Source organism: Ictalurus punctatus, chromosome 24, assembly GCF_001660625.3.
Source record: "Ictalurus punctatus breed USDA103 chromosome 24, Coco_2.0, whole genome shotgun sequence".
NCBI lineage: Eukaryota > Metazoa > Chordata > Actinopteri > Siluriformes > Ictaluridae > Ictalurus > Ictalurus punctatus.
The window spans coordinates 17,539,167-17,564,714 of record NC_030439.2 but is presented as its reverse complement, the minus strand read 5'-3'; the positions used below and the strand labels follow the sequence as shown (position 1 = coordinate 17,564,714).

Genomic DNA, 25,548 nt, shown 5'->3' with positions numbered 1-25,548 from the left:
TTATATAAAGTCAAAGCAACAGACAATTTATAACTAAAAATAAAAAAGACTAATGATGACATATGAATGACAATATCAAGCAATATCAATAGACAATAGACAATATCAATAGAAATTTAGTATATTGCTGTATGAATCTTTGATTTAATTGAACAATATGGCGTCCACTTGTTATTTGGTAGACTATAATATAGCACTTGATCCAGCACAGCCTTTCAGTTTGCATTTTATTTTTATTAAATTTTTTATATTGTTCTCTGACCGCTACTCATGCACAAAACCTAATGAAATGCAATACTAAACTGAGATCACATCACCCCTACCTTATCCACACTGCACTGGCTCCCAGTAAAAGTCTTTTATTATCCGACATGCCAGCTTTGATCATAAGCTACAGGCTCTTTATTAGTGCTTAGAATACAGCAGGGGGCAGAGGTTTTTCCTTACAAAGCCACAGAGTCATGGCAAAGTCTTCCCGTTAGTGTTCCGGACTCAGATACAGTCTCAATTTTTAAGCCTAGGCTGAAAATCGACTTGTTTAGGCAAGAATTTTTGTTTATCGCTTTCTCTGAGAAAAAGGCATAGATATGGAGAGTTCATGAACATAAAGCGTTTTGGTAAACATGGAGGTTTAGATGCTCTCCTTGTTTCTCTTTTGAGCCACGCTTAACTCCTTCTGGCTATTTCAGTCCTGCCTGATCCATCTTGACGCTCCTCTGCTTGGAGCCTCCTTCACCTGAGAACACTCACTGTTGCTCGGGATAGCCCCACATGGATAGCTTAAAGATTGCTGGGAAAACGCTGTGGATGGTTCCACATGGATACCCTAAAGATGGTTGTGGGTGTTCTTGGAGAGCATTACAGGTGCATCTCAAAAAAATTGAATATCGTGGAAAAGTTCATTTCTTTCTGTAATGAAATTTAAAAAGTGGAACTTTCATATAGTCTAGATTCATTTTTAAAATGTGAAATATTTCAAGCCTCTTACTGTTTTAATCTTGAAGATTACGTCTTATAGCTCATGGAAATCAAAACTCCAGTGTCTCAAAGTATTAGAATAAAGAATTTATAATACAGAAATTCTGAAAAGTATGTTAATTTATGCACTCAATACTTGGGTGGGGCCTGTGGCACTGCTGAGGTGTTCTGGAAGACCGGGTATTGTCAGAATCAAATCCTCACTGTGCACACCTCACTTCAACAATGAAGATGACCCTGATAGAACTGAGTTATGAACTGGGATATGACTGGCAAGTAGAGACACCGTGTTGTCCTGAATGGTTGGATGTTGGTCTACGTACATCTACTGGATTTCCTCCCTCTCTCTCTCTCTCTCAATCTGAGCTGGTATTCTCTAGAGGCTACTAAAATTGTGATGAACAGCAGTTTAAATCACTGACTGCACCTTTAATGAAAGTATTATTTTTAATGAAAGTTTTTCAAAGGTTATAACACTACCTCACATTTGAGTTACAAATTTCTCAGAGATATGTAATATGTAAAAATAATCAAGTTCTAAAAGAAACAGGACACAACATAAGCAAGATCTTGCTGGGATTACTCTTTTTTAATTATTATTATTAACTTAGTGACATCTTAATGTGGTGTTATGTTATACACATTCACTATGTGGCCAAAAGTATGTGGACACCTGACCATCACACACATATGTGGTTCGTCCAGCTTAACGATGCCCCTGTGCACAAAGCGAGCTCCATGAAGTCATGGTTTGCCAAGGTTGGGTGTGGTAGAACTCTGTGGGTGTCCTGGACAGAGCCCTGACCTCAACCTCACTGAACATGTTTGGGACGAACTGAACGTCCCAATCAGTCCACTGTAAAACAGATAAGGATATAAAATGGTGAAAGTATTCATGAATTAATCCATATTTAATTGTTTTTATTATGGTCTGAAAACCTTCACATGGTGGAAACCTTACTGACTGTTTCTGCCATTTTTCCTGCCAAAAATCATAAATAAATGTCCCCTTAAAACATCACCATATTAACTATTAGATTATGTAGAGCTTCTGCTGTACAAGTTCCCTGTGAATCAGTTACTACAGACACTTTATTCTCTTCTAATGATCTATCTAAATGGAAACTGGATTTATTAAGCACCTTCTGACTAGTTAGAGAAAATATGGTCTGTTATATGTGTGTAAAGTCTAAAGCATCTCTGAAGCACTCACAGTGAACTGCAATGTTGAGAGGATCTGATGTCACTTTAGGAGGAGGTTGAGGTCCTTCTGGTCCCAGATTCAGTTCTGCCTCACATCTGTACTGAACTCCATCATCATCTCTGCTCGGGGAGATCTGAAGTGTTGTGGTTTTATTATCTGGAAATGGGCTCTTATCAGAAAAGCTTTCTCTTTTCACTAGATGTTGTCCTTTGTACCAGTTCACAGTGAGGAGATGAACAGGAGCAACATTCTGAACATCACACTGGAGCTCGTACTCTCTGCCTTCAGTCATCGGCCCTGTGTGATTCACGGTGCTGATGGACACCCAGTCTGGACGCTCTGTGGGGAAAGAATAGAAGTTTTCTTTGTATCATACATTGCATTCTGAGCAGGGCATAAGTTATTATATCTCAAAGTCAACAGGTAAGATACGACTCACTGTAAATAGTAACTGAGAGCCAGGGTTCGCAATGCTCGGAGTTTACATTTATGTAGCAAAATGGTTTTATGTCCCAGTGCGTGAGGCTCTCTACCCTCCAGGTGACAAAGTGAACATCTTCCATCATCTCTACTGCTCCCTGAGATGCCTCCCAGCCCATGCCTTTGTGGGCGATGGTTGTAGAACAGTTAGCTGAGACTGAATCTCCAAACTCCACCACTAATTTAACAGGCTGTATTTTAACGGGACAATCACCTGCCAAAACATATTACTGCATTTAAATCATTTTAATATTAATACTGAGCTATTTATTAAAGTATTACACATCAAAATCATTTATACCTGCAATTCTGACAATTATAACTAAAAATGACACAGCAGCTATAAACAGTCATTTCTTCACCAGCCTCTCTTTTGTATCTCTCTACTGAAGATAATAAAATAATCATAATAATAATTCAATCACAGCATGTCATGTTACCAAGACAAAATGAAGTGCAAACTCTTCTGTCCTAAAGCGCTTCCCATAGTGGAAAACTTCTGCTAACTGCCTGTTAGAAATCACTGACACTGGAGACTCCTTCCATAGATGGAAAGCTTCACCGTGTCAGTGATTATGCTTTTTTTTTCTTTGTTAAATAACATGTTTCTTAATCCATTGAATCAAGAATTCAACAGTGCTGTGGTATAAAGGAATAGAACTTACAGAAAACATTAATGGTCAACTTGTGTTTCTCAGTTCCATGCTTGTTCACGGCTGTTATCAAATATGAGCCGCTATCCTCACTTGTGAGATTATGAAGAGGGTTCACTATTTTCCCATCTTTTTCCCAGGTGATGTCTGCTGCAGGAGAAGCCATAACTGAACATTTATCTAAGAAGGACTCATGCTCCATCCCCTCATAGTGTGCAGGACATGTAAATGTAGGAGCATCTAAAAAGAACAGAGACTGCTTTTAGTATCAACATCAATAAATCTGTAATCATGAAACAATTCATGACATGCACAGAGTCTTTACAGCTTTTACACTCACACTCCACTGTGATCTTTGTGACACAGGATGCACTTCCTATCACATTAGAGGCAACGTATTGATACTGGCCCAAGTCGTTCCTGCTGAGACGTATACTAGTGCTGACCGGTGATTTGTCTCGATACCAGGTGATATTTGGAGATGGATTTCCCATAACATTATAAGGATAAGAGTCCAAGGGGGTATTTATCATAGGAGACCAATCTGAACAAGTTATTACGGGTTTGTCTGAAAAATAGACACAAAGCACTGTGAGAAAAAAACATTTCTTTTTTTAAACTGAAAAGATTAAGTTACTTGGAAAAATGTAATATTACAATATACTGCTACAGATATGTCAAGTCTAAAGCATCTCTGAAGCACTCACAGTGAACTGCAATGTTGAGAGGATCTGCTGTCACTATAGGAGGAGGTTGAGGTCCTTCTGGTCCCAGAATCAGTTCTGCCTCACATCTGTACTGAACTCCATCATCATCTCTGCTCGGGGAGATCTGAAGTGTTGTGGTTTTATTATCTGGAAATGGGCTCTTATCAGAAAAGCTTTCTCTTTTCACTAGATGTTGTCCTTTGTACCAGTTCACAGTGAGGTTTTGAACAGGAGCAACATTCTGAACATCACACTGGAGCTCGTACTCTCTGCCTTCAGTCATCGGCCCTTTGTGATTCACGGTGCTGATGGACACCCAGTCTGGACGCTCTGTGGGGAAAGAATAGAAATTCAATGTATGATATATTGCAGTCTGAGCAGGGCATAAGTTATTATATCTCAAAGTCAACAGGTAAGATACGACTCACTGTAAATAGTAAGTGAGAGCCCGAGTTCACACTGCTCGAAGTTTACATTTATGTAGCAAATTGGTTTTATGTCCCAGGTAATGAGGCTCTCTACCCTCCAGGTGATGTTCTGGACCTCTTCCATCATGTCTACTGCTCCCTGAGATGCCTCCCAGCCCATGCCTTTGTGGGCGATGGTTGTAGAACAGATAGCTGAGACTGAATCTCCAAACTCCACCATTAATTTAACAGGCTGTATTTTAATGGGACAATCACCTGCCAAAACATATTACTGCATTTAAATCATTTTACTATTAATACTGAGAAATTATACTATTAATGGAGAAAGAGAGTTTTGGTCATTTAATTTTGAAAACATTTTTTTTTTTGGAACATTTGGCACCTTTGTGACTGGGTACTATAAATTGCCCCTATATGTGAATGAGTGTGTGATGCATGATGGTCTGTAATGCACTCTATCCAAGGTATATTCCTGCCTCACAGGTGAGACGCTCACAAGGACGAAGCAGTTCTTAAAGATGAATGAATGAATGATCAATTTACCTTCCAAGCATAATGTTTTACAGCTCATTGAGCAGGATGCCGAAGAACTATGTCCCAAAATGACAGACTGACTGTCCACTGCATTGAAAGGCACAGTAAATGTATTCCTTCGCTGCCACAAAAATGGACAAGAGTTCAACGGAGTTCATTTTGGGACACCAGCACCAGCATTCAGGAGCCTTAAGTGCTGTAAAGTTGCAGATGTATCACCTTTCAATTGATTTACTATTCCCAAATTCAAAGCCTCCTGGACATATGTAGTCATGATAAATGCTGAGCAATAAATCTAATAATTATTGTTAATTATGATAATACATTTTATTGTATAGCTTATAACAATCAATTTACAGCAATTTATCCTGTGTTTCCCATCCTGAGCTGTGTTCATGCCTAACGCCAGAGTATTCCTGGGATAGGCTCCAGATCCCTGACCAGAATGAAGTTTTTGCTGAAGATGAATAAAATTTTAATGATCTAATCTGTGAATTGCCTGGGCTGGGGTTTTGGGGGTTTTTTCCAGCACAAAAAGCATTGCAGGAAAAATTTGTCTATAAAATAAAACAGCTAGTCTGTAGGTATCTAAATGCTAAGTATTATGGAATAAGGATTTGTAGATAGCTGGCTAGTTAATACTGTTTCAGGGTGTTATTTAAAAAATTAAGGTAATATTATGTGTTTTGGAATAAATCTGAACTTGCCCAGTCTGAAAGCAGCTATCAGTTTCCTGATATTCCACATGAAACAAATCTGGAAACATCCATCTTGCAAGCACGAGGATGAGGACAAGGTGTGGGCATTTTTAAATATGTTTTTGCATAATATTAAACTCAAGCATATACTGTATGCGTGTTTTGGCTGGTTAGCATGTATAATATTAGCTGTCTTTCCACCGTGCTTGGATTTCTGGCAACTAAACACAATTTCTGTTACAGAACACACTGATGAAACATGCACAGTCATGGATGACGTTTCGACCTGACCATGAAGGGGTCATCAATCTCACACATTTAGTAGTTGTTTGCATACATTCTCTTGACTTCATGTACACCAGTGATATCAGACTTACTTTCTACCATCAGTGAGACTGTCCTTATGTCGTTCCCGAGATTGTTTGTAGCAGTGCACGTATATACACCAGCATCAGTAAGCGATGTGTTAGATATTGTTAATACTGTTTGCCGCCTTCCAGTGGCCATAACATGATTTTGAAAGCTCCATCTCACTTCCGGCTCTGGATTTCCCTCAGCAGTGCAGCTCAGAGACACCTCTTCGTCTACCTTCACCACTTCCAATGGATTGTCTGGCTTAATTCGTGGGCCATCTGTGGAGAAGGTTTACACAAGAAAATCTCTAGTATAATATATATTATATAATATAATGCTGAGTATGTAACTGTATTGTAGCTGAATAATCGTGAATATTTTTTACAACACAAATAGCAACACATATCAGAATGTTAGAATGTGATATAATTTGTGTCCTATAAATATATTTTGAAAAATTAGCCCCTCTGTCCACTTTAATATATATATATATAAATAAGGATATATCATAAATAAGTGTTAATGTTCTACAACATTAATTATAAATATAAACGGATAAAAGGTATGAGGTGACATTCTTTAATAAATAAAAAATTATATTCACTGGCAAACAGCTGTGGTACTGTATCAGAGCAATAAAGCACAGGGTGGAGTTACTGTTATCACTCTAAAGTTAAAGATTATTTTTCCAATAACCGCATATATACCACATCCTCTTATACCACAGACATTTGACAGCTAATGCAATTTCCTATTTATTAAAGTATTACACATCAAAATCATTTATACCTGCAATTTTGACACTTCCCATAGTGGAAAACTTCTGCTAACTGCCTGTTAGAAATCACTGACACTGGAGACTCCTTCCATAGATGGAAAGCTTCACCGTGTCAGTGATTATGCTTTTTTTTTCTTTGTTAAATAACATGTTTCTTAACCCATTGAATCAAGAATTCAACAGTGCTGTGGTATAAAGGAAAAGAACTTACAGAGAACATTAATGGTCAACTTGTGGTGCTCAGTTCCATGCTTGTTCACGGCTGTTATCAAATATGAGCCGCTATCCTCCCTTGCGAGATTATGAAGAGGGTTCACTATTTTCCCATCTTTTTCCCAGGTGATGTCTGCTGCAGGAGAAGCCATAACTGAACATTTATCTAAGAAGGACTCATGCTCCATCCCCTCATAGTGTGCAGGACATGTAAATGTAGGAGCATCTAAAAAGAACAGAGACTGCTTTTAGTATCAACATCAATAAATCTGTAATCATGAAACAATTCATGACATGCACAGAGTCTTTACAGCTTTTACACTCACACTCCACTGTGATCTTTGTGACACAGGATGCACTTCCTATCACATTAGAGGCAACGTATTGATACTGGCCCGAGTCGTTCCTGCTGAGACGTGTACTAGTGCTGACCGATGATTTGTCTCGATACCAGGTGATATTTGGAGATGGATTTCCCATAACATTATAAGGATAAGAGTCCAAGGGGGTATTTATCATAGGAGACCAATCTGAACAAGTTATTAAGGGTTTATCTGAAAAATAGACACAAAGCACTTGTGAGAAAAAAACATTTCTTTTTTTTAAACTGAAAAGATTAAGTTACTTGGAAAAATGTAATATTACAATATACTGCTACAGATATGTCAAGTCTAAAGCATCTCTGAAGCACTCACAGTGAACTGCAATGTTGAGAGGATCTGATGTCACTATAGGAGGAGGTTGAGGTCCTTCTGGTCCCAGATTCAGTTCTGCCTCACATCTGTACTGAACTGCATCATCATCTCTGCTCGGGGAGATCTGAAGTGTTGTGGTTTTATTAGATGGAAATGTGCTCTTATCAGAAAAGCTTTCTCTTTTCACTAGATGTTGTCCTTTGTACCAGTTCACAGTGAGGAGATGAACAGGAGCAACATTCTGAACATCACACTGGAGCTCGTACTCTCTGCCTTCAATCATCGGCCCTTTGTGATTCACGGTGCTGATGGACACCCGGTCTGGACACTCTGTGGGGAAAGAATAGAAGTTTTCTTTGTATCATACATTGTATTCTGAGCAGGGCATAAGTTATTATCTCTCAAAGTCAACAGGTAAGATACGACTCACTGTAAACAGTAACTGAGGGCCCGAGTTCGCACTGCTCAGAGTTTACATGTATGTAGCAAATTGGTTTTATGTCCCAGTGTGTGAGGCTCTCTACCCTCCAGGTGACAAAGTGAACATCTTCCATCATGTCTACTGCTCCCTCAGATGCCTCCCAGCCCATGCCTTTGTGTGCGATGGTTGTAGAACAGTTAGCTGAGACTGAATCTCCAAACTCCACCACTAATTTAACAGGCTGTATTTTAACGGGACAATCACCTGCCAAAACATATTACTGCATTTAACTATTAATCAAGATAAAGATAATTGTACCTTTGGTCATTTGACTGTTGTTATGACATCAGATTATAAATAGAATGTATAAGTTTCTCTTGTGGTTTCAGTCAGATTTTTTTTACTTTGAAGACAAAAATCTTACTGTGGTCAGTCTCAAGCGAATATGGATCATACAAAAACATTCAGCAGATACTGATTTAGTTTAGCAAGTCATTTCTCTGAGCACCCCATTCAGATCATGCAAATCACCTGTGTGTAGTTCACATATAAAGAAAAAAAAAATGCCTCGACAGTCCGACTAGCACTTAAGTCCGTAGTTATGTCTGAGGTCTGAATACAGAGGGGGCAGTGTCTGTCTTGAATCTTCACTATGAGCACTTAATTTAACACTGAATTTGGCCATGACAGAACATAACTGGGAATTAGACACACCATGCTGTCCTGATTGGTTGGATGTTCATTAGTTTTATCTCTCATGTTTACAGATGGCGGAGGCAAGATATTTCTCTCTCTCTCTCTCTCTCTCTCTCTCTCTCTCTCTCTCTCTCTCTCTCTCTCTCTCACCAAATATTACAAAAAGTAACAAATTATAAAACTGGCTTAAAAATCATTGACCGCACCAATCTTCTCAAACTTAACTTTTGGTTCGAATTCAAAGTACTTACTGTGGAATATGTTTTCAAATGAATAACTAAGGAATAAACATTAAGGAAATTAAGCTAAATATTTAAGTATCAAATGACACAAGGGAAAGAAATACACATATGACATCTGCTGAAAACCTGGAGAGATGAAACGATGGAGACTTACCATTTATGAGTGCGATCAGGACCAGGCCGATAAGGTGTGTAAGGTACAGCATGGCCAGATTACACCACTAGATCGATAGGTTTTAATAAGGATTATGATGATGATGATGATGATGATGATGATGATGATGATAATTTATAGCTGGGAATATATATTTTAGGAAACAAATGTATCAGTATTGAACACTTGTGCGTGAGGCTGTTTAAGTTGACTTGAAATTACAGACACCAACAACACAAATACAAAAAGTATTTAATAAACTACTATACACTAATGACAGTAAATCAAGACATATCATACAATAACATGAGTATCAATGTTTGTCATTATGAAAAAGATATGAAAACATTCACTCATCCATCCATCCATCCATCCATTTCTATACCGCTTATCCTACAGGGTCACGCGGAACCTGGGGCTTATCCCAGGGAGTATGGGGCACAAGGCAGGGTGCCAATACATCGCAGTGCACAATCACATACACATTCACACACCCATTCATACACTACAGACACGCCAATCAGCCTACCATACATGTCTTTGGACTGGGGGAGGAAACCGGAGTACCCGGAGGAAGAGAACACGGGGAGAACATGCAGACTCCACACACCCAAACCCTGGCATTGTGAGGAAAACGTGCTAACGGCTAATTTTAAGGAATATTGCAACATCTAGAGATTTATGGATTTCCCCCAAAATATCTGTCATGATTGTTTTTTAGTAGAAAGAAGCTGTGTCTAATAAGAGCAATCAAATTCAGTTTTAACCCTAACCCTAACCCAAAAGCTTAAACAACTCTCATTCTCTTCCTTGTTTCTTCCTGCTCCTTCATCCCTCTCAGTCTCCGTCAGCTCTCCCTCTCCTTTCCTGCTTTTATTTATTTATTTATTTATTTATTTTTTTAATTGAACTCAAACATCATCTTGAGGCTTAATAAGAGATCAGTTTAAATTTTTTGGTAAAAATCTTCTCACTTGACTGCTGAATCTTCTCCCCTGACTTTTAAAGGAATTTCTTACATAACTTAATAAATGCGAATTTATCAGTTCATCAGTCCTTAAGTTGAGTAATAGGTGTTTTGCACACACTGGGCATTGGTCTTGCTAAATATGGTCTTGGAGTAATGTTGGCACAGTGTTTGATAACTCTGGTAAAGTTAGTTTCATATTTGGGTATTTCTATTCAGTAGCACGTGAATGGCATGCCAAACTTTGAATGTGACATCAAAATGAGAACCAACTTCACCTGTTTAATTAAAACACTCGATTCTAAGATAGTAAATAAATAAACAAATAAATAAATAAAACACTATGATACTGAAATATTGGGGAATGTCACTGAAGTACCACAAAAAAGAAAAGTGTATAAAAAGCTTCACCTTGCTGCAAAGGAAGAAGAAGAATAAGCTGAAATGCAAGCCAGCCTACAGCATACACAGGTTAAATGATTAGCTGTACTTTTCAAATCCAACATCTAGTTGTACAGCAATAACTACCTTCTACAACAATTTAACCTCATATTGGTAATGAGCATGGATTTTTCTTACCAAAAATGAGTAAGACCCTACTCCAAGTAGAGTTGGTATGAAGGCAGGAAAACAATTTGATTTAATTAATGATTTGATCAGGAACAGCTTTACAAAAATGAACATAAAACAATTCCATAACTGTCTACGCAAGCTTATAACAACTTCTTCAAAAACAAATGATTGCCCCATATTGTCCACTGAGGAAACTGTTGAATTGCTTCTACTTTATTTTATTAAAATGTTTCATTTTCTGCTGAACTTCATGCAAACTTTGAGGATAACCAAAAGAACATCATTATTTGCAGTAATCTCAGACACAAACACCATTTACTTAGCTTCACTGAAATGTATTTTCTCCTCTCTGAGGTGGACAAACTGAGAAATTATGCTTAAGTGAAAGTATAGCTATTGTGTCAAAATCTGACTCAATTAAAAGTGGCGGTGTCTAGCCAAAAAAATGTATGGAAGTGCAAGTCCATCAAAAAAAAAAAAAAAAAAAAACAGTTGCTACTTTTAAATTTACTCAAGTAGTCAAGTAGTCAAAAGTAACTATTAAATAATTACTAAATTACTTTAACTGATGAAATTAAGTCAAAGTCATGTTCTCATTTGAAATGTAACATTTATTCTGTCTCTAAAATTGTTAGAAGATTCTTTTTGTTCCTACTATTTTGCCTGAAAACATTCAATCTCTGTCAGTTTGTGATATTTAACATTAGCTAGAATTTGATGTGCTGCTCAAACAATTATGTAAGCTACTGGTACGATATCAATGCTAGTTTAATCTGGGGTTAGCAAAGAAAACAGGCTAGCCTGGTTAAATAAAGCCAGTTAATGTTGAACGTACCTCGTGCTGTCAGTCGGCAGAGATGGAAGAAATTGCAGATAATGACTTTTAATAGGCAGCCTAACATATTCAAATTGTGAAACAAGGGCAAAATCCAAAAAAACAGATAAAAGCTCAGGCGAGCAGCAAACATACGTGTGGGGACAAAAACCAGAAGGAAAAAGAAAACCAGAAAGAGTGTGTACAAATAACAAGGTTTGATTATGTCAGGAGTAAAGTCTGAGTGATATTTCACATCCAGTGTGTGTTTGTCTGTATTATATAAGCATGTGATGTTAGAGTTCAGGTTTGTGTGATTGTAAACCTGGTGGCCTTGACTGTGTGTGTGTGTGTGTGTGTGTGTGTGTGTGTGTGTGTGTGTGTGTGTGTGTGTGTGCTGGGAAGTGTTGCTTTTTCAAATCAGATGGAATCTATGCTATCTAGAAAGGCAGAAGTAGATGCCTGGTTTTATATGAGTCTTTGGTTACTCCATTATATTGAAACATTTTACTGAGGTAGGTCCAGGGGCCTTCATCCTCAGGTTCAACACTGCAGTCTCGTAGTTTATCCATATCCATATCAAAATGCACATGGATAGCTAAAGTGCTGATTACATTGTGTATGTGTATAACGCCCATGAGAAGGTCACAGTCAGTGACGAATTGTCATGATTCTTGATTTTTTTTTTTATATATATATACATTGATGATTTTAATTGGATGATGAACTGAAATGATTGGATCCATCCATATATTTTCCATACTGCTTATCCTACACAGGGTCATATGGGTTCCTGAAGCCTACCCCGGGAACACCCTGGACCGGGTGCCAACCATCACAGGGCACAATTGTGCACACACATACCACGGACTATTTGGAAATGCCCATCAGCCTACAACACACGTCTTTGGACTGGGTTAGGAAACCGGAGTACCCAGAGGAAACCCGTGAAGTACAGGGAGAACATGTAAACTCCATGCATGTAGGGCTGAGGAAAGAATCTCATCCCCAACCCTGGAGATGCAAGGGAAATGTGTTAACCACAAAGCCACCGTGGCCCTAAAATGATTGGATGCTAAACAGAAATAACTGGATGCTAAACTGAGCCCATTCTATTGATGTATAGTGTAGTCATTGGCTATATGGAAGAAGAAGAGAGCTTTTTTTTTGGAAATGTGCTCAAGTAAGACTACAAGAATTCAAGTCCAGTACTCCTCAAGTATTTTCCCCACCGCTGCTACTTTCTATTTCTAGAAATCTAGTCACAAATGAATGCTTTGTGTCTTTTGGTAAGTTATCACAACATTTCCAGAAAATGATTGTTTCATGTAAATGAGACGTATATGAGATATTGTGAAACGGAACCAGTTGTGGTGTGTCATATGCATATCAAAGTCAATTCTATTTTTTCACTGTACATCGAAGACCATTGTGTTTGAGATTAAAAGATGGATATAAGACGACGGATCAGAATTTCAGCTTTCATTTCCTCATATTTACATCTAGATCTGTTAATCAACTTTGAACATGGCACCTTTTGTTTGAGCCTACCCTTTTTTTTTTTTCAATTGATCAGAAATACTGGAAAATGTGACTGATAGGTATTTCTTGCTGCCCGGGTTAAAGTGATTGTTTAAAGAATTAATGGCTCTGAATGTCTGCTTTTGCTTTGAGCCATACATCTTGCCTGTAAAGACTGCATTTGTTGTTCATAAACTAACATGAAAACCAGAGTGCTCTCTATGGGAGAAAAGCAAGCCTTTTTGAAGCTGAAAAAAAGGGGGAAATCTATCAGAGACCTTGCACAGGCTTTGGACGTAGCCAATACAACAGTTTGGAATAACCTGAAAAAGAAAAGAACCACTGGTGTACTAACAACCAGACATGTAACAGGTCAGCCAAGGAAAACAACTGATGACAGAGCTGTGAAGAAAACCCCAAAAACAACAGTTAGTGACATCACTAGCAACCTCCACGTAGCAGGGGTGAAGGTATCACAATCCTCCATTTGAAGAAGACTTAGAGAGCAGAAATATAGAGGCCACAAGATGCAAACCTTGTGAAAATGTGGAAAGCCAGATTGGAATTCACCAAAAATACAGAAATGAGCCACGAAAGTTCTTGAGCCAAGATTAACCTCTACCAAAGGGATACAAATGCCAAAGTGTGGAGAAAGAATGGATTTGCTCATGATCCAAAACATAGGCGCTCATCAGTCAAGCATGGGGGAGGTAGTGTCATGGCTTGGGCTTGTATGGCTTCTTCTGGAATGGACCTAATAATCTTTATTGATGATGTAACTCATGATGGTAGCAACAGAAGTAATTTAGACTAAAAAGTGTACCTGAATAGTCTAGAGGTAGAAGTCTACCTAAATCTGTCGTCTAATTTACAGAGAAATGCATCCAATCTGATCATGAGGAACTTCCTCATGCGGCAAGAGAATGACCCCAAAAGCACTGCGAACACAACAAGGGACTTTATCATGGAGGAAAAGGGAAGGTTTTAGAAGTTGTTACAACCCACAATATTCCACGGGTATGTTTTGTGTTTTAAATCTGTGCAGGTCGGGACATTCCAGACTACAGTCCAGGACTTCCTGCCTTGCCTTGGATGCTGCTCCCTCAGCTTTGTGTGCTGATTCTGCCACAAAGATGACATCATCAATGTGTGACAGTATTTAACGGCAAGGGAAGCCAGTGCTATCAGCTTTGTTTTGCCAGTGCTCACTTGATTTGGCTTTGGGTTATGTTTGTTAGTCTGCTCCGTATTTTCCTTGTGATCGTTCTGGTTTTTGAACTGTACCTGTCCTAACTCTGAGCTTCATTTGCCCTTTGATATCCAGTTGCTGTCTAGATTTGTATACAGTCACATTACTGTATTTTTGTAAATATCAAACACTGTATATATTCACCGGTAGTAGGGGTCCGGCTGCCATTTCTGTTGAGTATGGGTTTGTCTCTGTTTTTGTAAAGGAATCTAATTGTCTTTTGTTTCCCATAAACTGCGATTTTGTTTGTTGTTTTGGCCTTGGTCCACCTTGAAATTCTCCCTGGTTTATCCGTGGTGTACAGGACATGTGTATATACCCTGTAAAATTTACCTTTCACAAATAAGCACTGATGAAAAACACTGATGAAAGATAATGTCTTTAATGTCTTTAAAGCACTCACCATTTACCTTGACAAAAAGCCAGTGTGCCATATTACCACAACTTTCAAGTGGGGAAAATCAGGTCAAGACAAGATTACTGGCTGCAAGATTACTAATGTGAGCTGGGGAAAGGGGGCGGGGCTTAAATTGTGTCAGCTGCTAGTGGAGAGTCCCAAACACCTATAAAATTGTCAGTTATTTCATACTTTTGCATATGTTCGTGTGATAACTGTGATAAACGCAGAACTCCTACACAGCATGCATGAAAGTAGACAGGTATGCATGAATCAGAAAAACTATGATGATTTAAACTAATAATGTACTTTTATTTGAGGGGGTTAAAGAATATTTAGGAGTGCTAATGCCTCATAAAACTGATATAGCAACTAACTTCGCCGCTGACAATAAATCAACAACAGAGTATTCCATTCAGCAATTGCTCATTGTCATCTTTATCATATCTGAGTTATGATAGAAAATGTTCAGTTAAATACTATGCTCCAAACAGATGCAGTCATCAAGTCCAGCAGAATGAAACCAAACCGATTTACTGCTGTCTTTCTGAGACTTTTGTCAGGTGTTTTCTGTTCCTGTAATGTTTGCCCATCTGTACAACTCAGTCGTCAGTATGTGGCTTTACTTCACCAGTACTTGAATGGGTTGAATGGGTTTAATCATCATGGTGACCCTCCTGAGAGAGTACGAGCCTCCGTGGAATTCAGCCCAGTACACTCCGTCCTGGTAGCGGCTGCGGTAATGGCCTCCTCTGTACCAAACCCCGTTCAGGTTCGAGTGAGCACACATGTGGTACCACCAGCCCCCCTTTTGGTAATGAGCACAGTTACCTGCAGGAGGATGCACAGGAGATTCGACTCCGTCATTCAATTCAACAACATCAGATCACATACCACAGAAGACATGTACTGTATTTGAGTTTATACTGTATATGGAAATGTGGGTGTGTTTTTGAGTCACATTTGATCTTCATTGCTAACACTAACTAGCCTTCTGATCTAAACTGAATTAAAAGATTACTTAGGTGTAATTTTGAATCAAATTTTACAATGGAATCCAGTGATCAGTACATTTACTGTTAAGAAGGGTTAAGTCTGAGAAGTGAATAAAAAATGCTTGGCTACCTGAGTACGCGTCCTTGTCGCGGTCGAGTGTGGTGAAAGCTTTATTGCTGTGCCAGGAGAGCGAGTCACCAGCCGTGCCCTGGTAGGATCCCAGTCTCAGGCGGTACCAGTCGCTCTCAGGCTCTATGTTGAAGCTGTCGTATTCTGCGAAAGCCTGCCGGCCCTGCCAGTCCTCCATGTGCACGCGGAGCTTGTAGGAAGCCTGTGAGGTCAGCCAGTAGAGATTCTCCAGACCCAGCCAATACTCACCATCCAGATTTCCAAATCCTTGCTGCGTAAAAGCCGGAAATTTCAAACTGTGGTTAAATTTAAACAGGGTATCACCCTGTTTCATAAACTGCCCTCAGATTGTTAAAAGAGCATAAAAGTGAGAGAGAACACAAGGGTAAATAGAAAACGCCCAGAGCCATATAGGTGCTTGTGTTAAGGTATTTGGTGTGCTAAGGTGTCCGGGGAAGCAGACTAATTGTAAAACATTACGTCTTAAACATGTCCACAAACAATAACGTTGAAAGCATCAAGACACTTATATGCTTTCAATTATTCTCTAGTATAAATGTTAAGAGTTTTTATTAGATATGTATATATATGTCTGGCCGTTGCAGGCTAGACCAATGGTTTTCAAAGTGGGGGCCGCCAGGAGGCGCCCGGGGGGCCTCAATAATTTGCTGTGCCCATCCCTCCCACTAGTATGTTTTCTCTTTCTCACTCTCAGACAACCACACACACACACACACACACACACACACACATACACACACACAATCAATTCTTAATTTAATGTCATGTAAAGATGTAAGATGTAATTATTAATTTTAAAAAAGGGGGATATATTCAGAAGTCTATTTTTAATGTGTTTTAAAGACATCTTGCCAAAGCGGGGTCTCGGTCAAATGTTAATGGTAAAGTTTGGGAACCCCTGGGCTAGACCACTAGCATTTATCCACTGACAGGATGGCAAGCCGTAAGGATCTTTTAGAGTTACACCATCTGAAGGTGTTAGTTTAACCAAATATCACTTCCTGTCTTTTAGTGGCAATCCATAGCAATAAATGGATAACATTTAAGCTAATGTCAATCTGAATCCTAAATAAAATTCTTGATAGATTAGTCAGATTATCTCCAAGTAGCATCAGGTTGCACCTACTCAGGTCATTTTGCGTTCAGGTTTCGTGCACATCTTTTCTTTGTTTGTTTATAAACACCAAAGGAGACTATAACATATTGAATATCCCCATTAACTAATTTGCCTGTATAAAACCTGTGTGGCCTGAAAGAAAGTGAGCTGAGCCAACCTTGTACTGATCCCAGTTCCTGAAGAAGTTGACAGAGCCATCCAGTCTTCTCTGGATGACGGTCCAGCCTCCCTGAGCACGGCTCTGGTCACACCATGCCTGGAACAGACGGTTGGAGTTGTGTGGACGCAGCAGATAGATAGCACTGGTGCTTTCTCCTGAGTCCAGTACATGCTGGCAGTCTTGCCATGGCCCTGCAACGATAGAAGACATATTTGCCAAATTAATGATATGATCAGCCCATGAAAGAACTTGACATAGCACTTATACCACAGTGCTGTTGAATTCTCCAATCTGATCGGTTAGAAGGTGTTGATTGCCAACTGCAAGACAAATCCTAGGTTTATATTAATGTACTCGTTCTAATCCATTATCGTTTCTACACTACATATGGTGGACGTCATTATAATGGGACAAATTTAACAGTAGACATATGCAGTGTGGAGACAAGCTTTGTCCTGTCCTGTCAGCAGTGGTGCAGTAAAGGGAGAAAAGCTGGGGATGATTTCACAGGCCCTGAGGGGCTCATGGGTAAAAAGGACCTTAGGTAACAAAAATTGTCAAGGAGAATGAAATCTGTCTATTAACCTGTCAGCGTATTTCTACTGGTGGCTGTGGCTTAAATATGGACATAACACAGGAATCTGGCCTGGTGTGTGACTCACAAATATATTCAGCAGCTTTTGCTTCTCTTGTTGTGGTTTAACAGTGAGCCACTTCATCTCTCAAAGATATCGTTCACAAAAGGCCTAACTGACAACGTTTTATTCCGGAATAAATGATGTGAGCCAGAGAATCAAACTTTTTCTTCACTGAAGCACTAAAGGTAATAGACTGATCTTTGGATTGCATCTCAAACAGCGTGTGTAAATGATTCAGTATTATAATCGGCAGTGTTTTCTTCTCTTTTGGGGGTTTATACATCCTCTTTCTTTCTCTTTTCATTATGGACCAAATTCAAAGTTGCTCAATTGCTTCAAAAAGTATGAATGAGACACTTTCACTGCAATTGCTGCATGAAACTTTGGTTTAATCGAACATTATGGCTTCCACCCTCCTAAACCGAGATCATAAAATCATAATATGTGTGTGTGTGTTGGGGGGGGTTGGGGGTTGGCTATTTTATCATGCTTTTAATCTGCTGTTTTGAGTTGCCGAATTAATGAAATAAGGCCAAGTTTTTTTGTTAATTCCATATGCTCGCTTGTAAAGAAAATGTGCTCGGGGTTTGAAGGATAAGCTGACTAAGCATTCAGCTACTATGCTTACTAAGCTCACTTTACACACAGGACTCCATGAGATAAGCAATGTCTGTAAGAACTTAATTCTAAAGTCATCTTAAAGCATATTATTCAGTAAGAATTATAAATTACTCTGTACCTCTACTGAAACTAATATGAGTCAGGAAGTAATTCTGGATTCACTGATAACTCATGAGGGAGTTAAAGACACTATAAACACCAAATATCCGATTTGGGCCTCGGTATTGCATGATATGTGGATTTAATCCTCTTTTAAATATAAGCTAGTGTTTGGGTTTTTTTTTTTTAGCTCAAAAAGAAATCATTCACATTCTGTACATAACATTAATCATACTGTGAACACTGACCATTCATGGATCGATTGCTGAAGCTAGTTTGCCTAAACGTCTGTCCTAAGGAGGTTGTGAGGAGACTGTCTAATGAGTGGATGGTGTAAAAGAGCCAAGCCACTTAGAATTCTGGGATGTTTATTAAATCCAAGGCAAGGTCGTGCACTGTATACACTCAAGCTATCTCTTAGCCTCTGCTTATCTGTGCACCATGGAGGAATGTTAAACATCGCTCTCCCACAAAGCCAACAATCCCTGATATTGAGCATCATCCATCACCCACAGTATACACACACGGAGAGAGAGAGAGAGATAGAGAGAGAGAGATGCCTGTGTTATCTTCTGGCTCTCCCTTTTAGTTATGCAGTCATAGGTAGACCTTCTAGAGTGCCTGCTTTCCTAATAAACCTAATAAACTGTTAATAAACTCTCTCTCTCTCTCTCTCTCTCTCTCCGCATGTTATTCCCGATCCCTCATGAGATGCCATGACCCTAACTCATTCTCTTCCTGGTCCATCCTGATGCTCTACTTCTACTTGGAGCTTCCTTCACCTAAGAACACTCACTGCTGCTGAAGATGACCCTACATGGATAACCTAAACATTCCTGTGAGATTTGCTGTGGCTTGATGGTTTTCACTTGGATATCCCGAAGATTGCACTTACTGAAAACACTTTACACTCATTCATTACACAATGGATAACTTTACTTGAATACTATAGACGTAAAGCTCAAAGCTCTACTGAAATAAAAAAGACCCCGATGTTCAAACTGAAGATTCTTTCAGCACACTCAGTAGTCCTGTTTGACTTTAAAGCATGCAGTTATTACTACTATCTCACTATCCGGTGTTACCCAGAAGAGGATGGGTTTCCTTTCGAGTCTGGTTCCTCTCAAGGTTTTTTCCATCATGTTTTCTCAGGGATTTTTTTTTTTTTTCGCACTACAGTCACCTCTAGTTTGTTTGTGGATCTGAAATGTACATCTGTACTTCTGTAAAGCTGTAGAGTATAAATTAAAACTAGAATTTAATTGCTTTGAATTATTTATAGATAAAGCACAATAATAATTATTATTATTTTTATTTTTTCATGATTTTTTTTTTTGTACTTATGGAAAATTCAGCCAGACCCCATCCCCATGCATAAAAGCTTGGGGATGGGGTCTGGTCTGGGGTCTATTATTTCTCACACCCATCTCACTGCTGTTGAGTGTCATGTGTGTGGCTGCCAAAATGAACAGCCGTGTTAAACCATCTGCCCTGTAATTTCACAGTGTTTTAACACACGCAAAGTCACATGACTGGTGTCATCAGGTTATAGTACACTGTTTTTGGGTGGATTCTGTTTGTTTATGTGTGGGGGGGGGCTGGGCATGTCTAGGTCACTGACATAAAGGGTTTCTACAGAGCGCATAAGGAGCACTGATACAGCTTTACACACACTCACTCCTTAAATACACCAATTCTAAATTCTCAGTACAGAAATGAAGTATTCATATTTGTACTGATTTGAACAAGAACTGTGATGATAAATATCTGATAGCAACTTACACTCAATATTGACTACCATGAGAGTCGTTAGGAGTTTAGTGTTTAAGGCTCTATGTGATATGTGAGTCCAATATCTACCATATTAATACATGTACATGTCATAATTGTTCCTAAGTATTTGTAATCAAATCTCCCTAAGACCATTTATTACCACAGTCTATACATTGATTGATGAGGTGTTCCCATAATAAATAATAAAATGTCATTCGACTCAGATAAAGGCTCAGAACCTACCCTGAGTAATGTGTGATCACATGATGGGGGGAAAAAAAACATGTGAAGGTGCATTTCAACATGTTATGTAAAGACACACGACATCAATACGTGGACAATTTGCGATCACATGCTTAAAAGAAGTATTGAGGTGAGACAATCAGTGAAAATGAATTAATTGTGCAAATATTATATCGGAAAGCACGTGGAAAATTAACTGTGAGAAATCACACGTGCATGTGCATATTGGAAACTGATTACATCTGATGATGTAATAAATCTTTCACAGTGAAGTTCGCATCTCTCCAATGACGTTTTTGAGTATCATGTATGCGTTTCACAAACCTGGAGACTTAGTGGCAGGGAAACTGATGAACGGTGCGTCTGTAGGGAGATCTGTTGCCATAGTGAGGAGCCCATGTATCTCCTGCAGTTCTTGTTTCTGTTCCAGAGGGGCACTTTGGTCTCTCTGAATGTTCCTGACTTTAGGCTCGGAGCTCTCGTTCTGCACGATGTTGGACTGAACGTGCGCCGATGATTCAGCCTCCTGCATCAAACAGTCTGTCTGACTCCAGTGACATAAGACATACAGTACATATCAAGCTAATTATTACCCTATAATAGAATGATGAAGCTTCTCACCTGCCGTGGTTTGGTGACCATGTTGATCTGACACCTTTTTTCCAATTGTGTCATTAGTTGACTCTGGTTGTTCACCAGAGAAGTGAGCGCCATGTACTTCTTCTCCAGCTCTCTGTAACTGTTGGATATATGCAGCACCTGATGCCAGAGAGATCAGAAAATAAGGGAAACACACACACACACGCACACACACACACACACACACACACAAAGTAAGGGAATTGATGCCAAATTGCTGACCTTGCTAATAGCACAAGATAATAAGGGTTTCTAATTTAATAGTAGAGATCCATGAAGACTGGCCTTAATATTAAATGTGAGGATTAAAATCTAATATCGGTCAATATACTGTATTAGCTCAAGAGTGAGCTACAGGTCTCGTTAATGGTCTCATTAATGGCATAAGAAGTATGGCTAGAATATTGTACACACAAACACTCACACACACACACACACACACACTTAAAGACAGGTTAGGCAGCTGTATTTGTGATTTCAAATGTTTTAAATGTTTCAAGTCTGTAATGCTCGACTGGGTTCATGCCGTCTTTCCTCCGAATACCAAACACAGTAAACTTTTTGTTAAAAAAAAAATAGCACTAAACTTACAATTCTGCCATCTGTGCTTTTGTTGGATTGGTACTTTGATTGAGTCTACAGTGTGTGGCCAAAAGTATGTGGACACCCGACCATCATGGACATACAGTATGTACTTGTTGAACATCTCACTGCTAAACCATGGATAGTAATATGTCCTGCATTGCTTCTGGGAAGGCTTTCGACTAATTTTTGGAGCGTGGCTGTGGGGATTTGTGTTCATTCAGCCACAAGAGCATTAGTCAAGGCACCGATGTTGGGCGAGGAGGCCTGGGATGCAATCGGTGTTCAGTGGGGTTGAGGTCAGGGCTTTGTTTAGATCACTCGAGTTCCTCCACTCCAATCTTAATGTGCCAAGTCTTCATGGAGATCAATTGCACAAGGGCATTGTCATGCTGGAACAGGTTTATGCCTCTTAGTTTCAGTGAAGCAAAAGTGTAATGCTCCAGCATACAAAGACATTCTATACGATTGTGTGCTTCCAAGTTTGTGGCAACAATTTGGTGAAGAACCCCATATGGTTAGGTGTCCACATACTTTTGGCCGTATAGTGTACGTTCTTTTGGTTTCTCCTCCAAAGGAAACTCCGTGTTCATTACACTGATGACAGGATCTCACACGTGCCTTCTTAATCATCTACTGATGACGCTCTGTGAATGTTAGGATGATAAACACGAGCCCAAATGGAGATTAAATCTAGGGGGCGTGTCACTCTGTGTAATCACCCAACACAACTGTCATAGTCTGGGCTGGAAACAAAAATGAGCCCCAGAGATACTCTTTCATACCATTCTGTGTATTTTTCTCATCAGTTCCAAGAAAGTCCCAAAATTCCACCTCAGGACATTCATTAACAGCGAATAATGTAAAGTGCATGCCAAAAATGAAACCGTACACTGAACTGCTCTGATAATTATTGGAAGCGAATAAAGAAATCTACTCAGTGCTTGTTCTGCACTCATAGGGAAGGCTGAGTCTACCTGTAAGGTGGTGTTCAGTAGCAGCTCCTCCAGACGTCGCTGCTCCTCCGCCTGCTCCTGCTTGTTAATGATCTCGTGCAGCAGCTGGGCGTACAGCTGGGTGATGCGGGCGTTCATGGTGCTGCTCTCTCTGCGCAGGGTGCTCACCTCACTTGCCAGCGCCCCGTCCTGCTCCAGGCGCATGCGCAACCTCTCCAGCTGCTCCTGCTGGTTACCGAGTTGAGCACGCAGGTCAGCGGTCTCAGAACCGTTGGCCCGCGCCGTCTCGGTACTCACACACAGAGCCCCTTTCAGTTTCTGCTGGGGAACGATGAAGGTGTACGAGCAACGGCCCGCTTTGGGCTCAGAGGAGCGTGACGGTCGTTTCGGAGCCCCTTCGCTCTTAGAAGTGCCAGGATGAGATCCATCTCTTCCAGCATTTACGCCAAACTTCACTAAGCACACTAACAGCAGGAGGACAAACAGAACACGCCGTATGTGTGCCTCCATTGTTGTGTCCAATGTCTCTTCTTGCTGAAAAAAATAAAAGACATGGAAAAGAGCACTTTGGGTCACAGTTACACTCTCAGCTCAACTCTTTTCTGTTTTAATCCAGAGGCTTTGCAGCTTTGACGCATGCCAGATGTTTCTGTCCGACTCCAGCAGCCAGGAGCTGATTGCGGGGTTAATTAGCATGTCAACATGAACAGAACTGCAGTCAACAAAAAACTGCAGATAACCCTCATCCTCATTCCATGGTCAAAGGTTCACAGTCAATGCACTTCCAATGACACGCCTCGGCATATATGCACAAATACACACTCGGCGCGCTGAATACTGACAGATCACATGATGCATATTCAGCTAAACTGAAGCTTTATGCTGAAGCTAATGAGAAAAGTAAAGATTCCATGTAAATACACTTAGAGATTCCTGTGTGTGGTTTCTCCAGAGATTATAACCTCAATGTACAATGTAAATTATGTGTAATATAAAACAAAAATCTCAGTAGATATATAGGAACAGATATCTAAATACGGCTCAAAGTCGAAAATATCGAGTAATAAACGAATCAGTAAATACATCAAATACATCAGATAAGTACACACATGCACATACGAGTATGTAATATTAAATATATCGTAGGGATTTACTTCACTGTAAAACCGGATAAGTTCATTGAAGTCAAAAAATTTGAGGAAACTAATTACCTCAAAATTTCTAAGTTGATAAATCAATTTCTTCAAGCCAAATACACTTAAATATAACAAGTTTGAGCTAAATTTTTGTTAGATTTCAGTGTATTTGGCTTAAAGAAATTGATTTATCAACTTAAAATCCATCCATCCACCAATCCATCTTCTATACCGCTTATCCTTTTCAGGGTCACGGGGAAACTGGAGCCTATCCCAGGGAGCATGGGGCACAAGGCGGGGTACACCCTGGACAGGGTGCCAATCCATCACAGGGCACAATCACATACACACTCACACACCCATTCATACACTACGGACACGCCAATCAGACTACCATGCATGTGTTTGGACTGGGGGAGGAAACCGGAGTACCCGGAGGAAACCCCCGCAGCACGGGGAGAACATGCAAACTCCACACACGCAGGACCACGGTGGGAATCGAACCCCCGACCCTGGAGGGTATGAGGCAAACGTGCTAACCACTAAGCCACTGTGCACCTCAACTTACAATTGCTGAGGTTTACTCAAATTTTTTGACTTAAATGAACTCATCCGGTTTTACAGTGTGGAATTACATTGCATTGTATATCATATCGTAGTTAGATAAATTCATAATTGTCTATAAAACACATAGCTTTCGGATTCAAATTTGCTCCATATGACTGCAAACGTTTACATCCTGATTAAAAGACAGCTGTGCATCTATATTATGATTTTTTTTTTTTAAATACATTTCAAGAAATTAACCATGAAATGTAAAAATAAAAAAATGAATAAATAGCAAAAAAAAATAAAAAATCTTAAACTTTGGGTGAAATCACTAGAAAGAAAGTTCTAGACCTTCTCAGTCTGCAGACCTGATCTGAAAAATGCAGCTTAAACCATCTAGGAGACTTAGAACAAAGAGAAAGAGTTTAATTTTTACAAAAGGGAGGAACAAAGAACTCTTTAAGGAAATGAAAGAGGTTGTGGGCAGTAATAGATGGGTTAGAGACAGATATACATTACAAATGCAGTCATTGTAGAATATTTACATCGCATACAGAAAGGGAAACGGAAAGTTTTGAGGAGAACCCCCCCCCCCACACACACACACACACACACACACACACACACACTATTTAATATCTTTCTTAAACTATTTGGCCATTTGGTACTTACAGTGATCTGTGAAACCTAACAAATTAACAGTTGTATCGATATAAAGCACAGTTTTATACCGCCTTCTAAATATTGTCATAAGGGTGTGCAAACTTTTGCTCTCAGCTGTAAGGGTATATAAATTCTTACCTTATAACAAGTAAGAAACTCCTGTGAATTTCTGTCCTCAAGGAGCAGGTTAAGATGAGGTTGTGTCACGCTGCACTCTCAATGCAGACCGTAGGTGTTCAAACAAAGTAAACAGCTGGAAGGGGAATCCACTGCAGCGGTAAAGTTCATTCAGAAAAATGAAGAAATAAAGAAAAGTAATAAGGCAAAGCAACAGAAACACGACAGAAGTGACTGCTGGTTTCACTGCACTGTCTAAACTGCAGAGAGATTCATGACTGACGGGCAGGATGGGACACACACACACACACACACACACACACTCAAACACACACAGTCACACACACACACAC

At 39.5% G+C, this 25,548-nt stretch overlaps 2 protein-coding genes across 4 annotated transcripts; both read right to left on the bottom strand.

The window, feature by feature from the left end:
• Nucleotides 1-1,546: 1,546 nt before the first annotated feature.
• On the bottom strand, nucleotides 1,547-11,806 carry icam5 (intercellular adhesion molecule 5). Of its 2 annotated transcripts, XM_053675331.1 has the most exons (14): nucleotides 11,611-11,805; nucleotides 9,236-9,376; nucleotides 8,153-8,407; nucleotides 7,723-8,052; nucleotides 7,354-7,581; nucleotides 7,026-7,253; nucleotides 6,060-6,314; nucleotides 4,451-4,705; nucleotides 4,023-4,352; nucleotides 3,656-3,883; nucleotides 3,328-3,555; nucleotides 2,622-2,876; nucleotides 2,192-2,521; nucleotides 1,547-1,834 (listed from the first exon to the last, which is right to left on the bottom strand). In XM_053675331.1, exons 2-14 carry the CDS (start codon nucleotides 9,285-9,287, stop codon nucleotides 1,827-1,829), a joined length of 2,982 nt encoding a protein of 993 aa, XP_053531306.1. In that variant the 5' UTR covers nucleotides 9,288-9,376; nucleotides 11,611-11,805; the 3' UTR covers nucleotides 1,547-1,826. The 2 variants fall into 2 exon arrangements, with proteins under 2 accessions (XP_053531306.1, XP_053531307.1); XM_053675332.1 differs by lacking the exon at nucleotides 6,060-6,314 and having other exon boundaries at nucleotides 11,611-11,806.
• A 2,916-nt stretch (nucleotides 11,807-14,722) lies between these two features.
• On the bottom strand, nucleotides 14,723-25,548 carry angptl6 (angiopoietin-like 6). 2 transcript variants are annotated; one of them, XM_047150593.2, is made up of 7 exons: nucleotides 25,217-25,548; nucleotides 22,752-23,260; nucleotides 21,175-21,312; nucleotides 20,878-21,079; nucleotides 17,177-17,370; nucleotides 15,882-16,152; nucleotides 14,723-15,587 (listed from the first exon to the last, which is right to left on the bottom strand). In XM_047150593.2, the coding sequence occupies exons 2-7, from the start codon at nucleotides 23,238-23,240 to the stop codon at nucleotides 15,379-15,381; spliced, it is 1,503 nt and encodes a 500-aa protein (XP_047006549.1). In that variant the 5' UTR covers nucleotides 23,241-23,260; nucleotides 25,217-25,548; the 3' UTR covers nucleotides 14,723-15,378. The 2 variants fall into 2 exon arrangements, with proteins under 2 accessions (XP_047006549.1, XP_017309477.1); XM_017453988.3 differs by having other exon boundaries at nucleotides 22,752-23,264; nucleotides 25,217-25,547.

Bases quoted from the DNA above. Each gene is read 5' to 3' on its own strand.
- icam5 (XM_053675331.1), bottom strand. From the start codon at position 9,287: ATGCTGTACCTTACACACCTTATCGGCCTGGTCCTGATCGCACTCATA. The intron at 8,408-9,235 runs GTAAGTCTCCAT...ATGTTTTGGCAG, and splicing joins CCTGATCGCACTCATAAATG to GTGATTGTCCCGTTAAAATA. The intron at 3,884-4,022 runs GTGAGTGCTTCA...TCTATTTTTCAG, and splicing joins TCTCAACATTGCAGTTCACT to ACAAACCCGTAATAACTTGT.
- angptl6 (XM_047150593.2), bottom strand. From the start codon at position 23,240: ATGGAGGCACACATACGGCGTGTTCTGTTTGTCCTCCTGCTGTTAGTG. The intron at 17,371-20,877 runs GTTTGTGAAACG...CTATCGTTGCAG, and splicing joins CCCTGCCACTAAGTCTCCAG to GGCCATGGCAAGACTGCCAG. The intron at 16,153-17,176 runs GTTGGCTCAGCT...GCTTTTACGCAG, and splicing joins GGAACTGGGATCAGTACAAG to CAAGGATTTGGAAATCTGGA.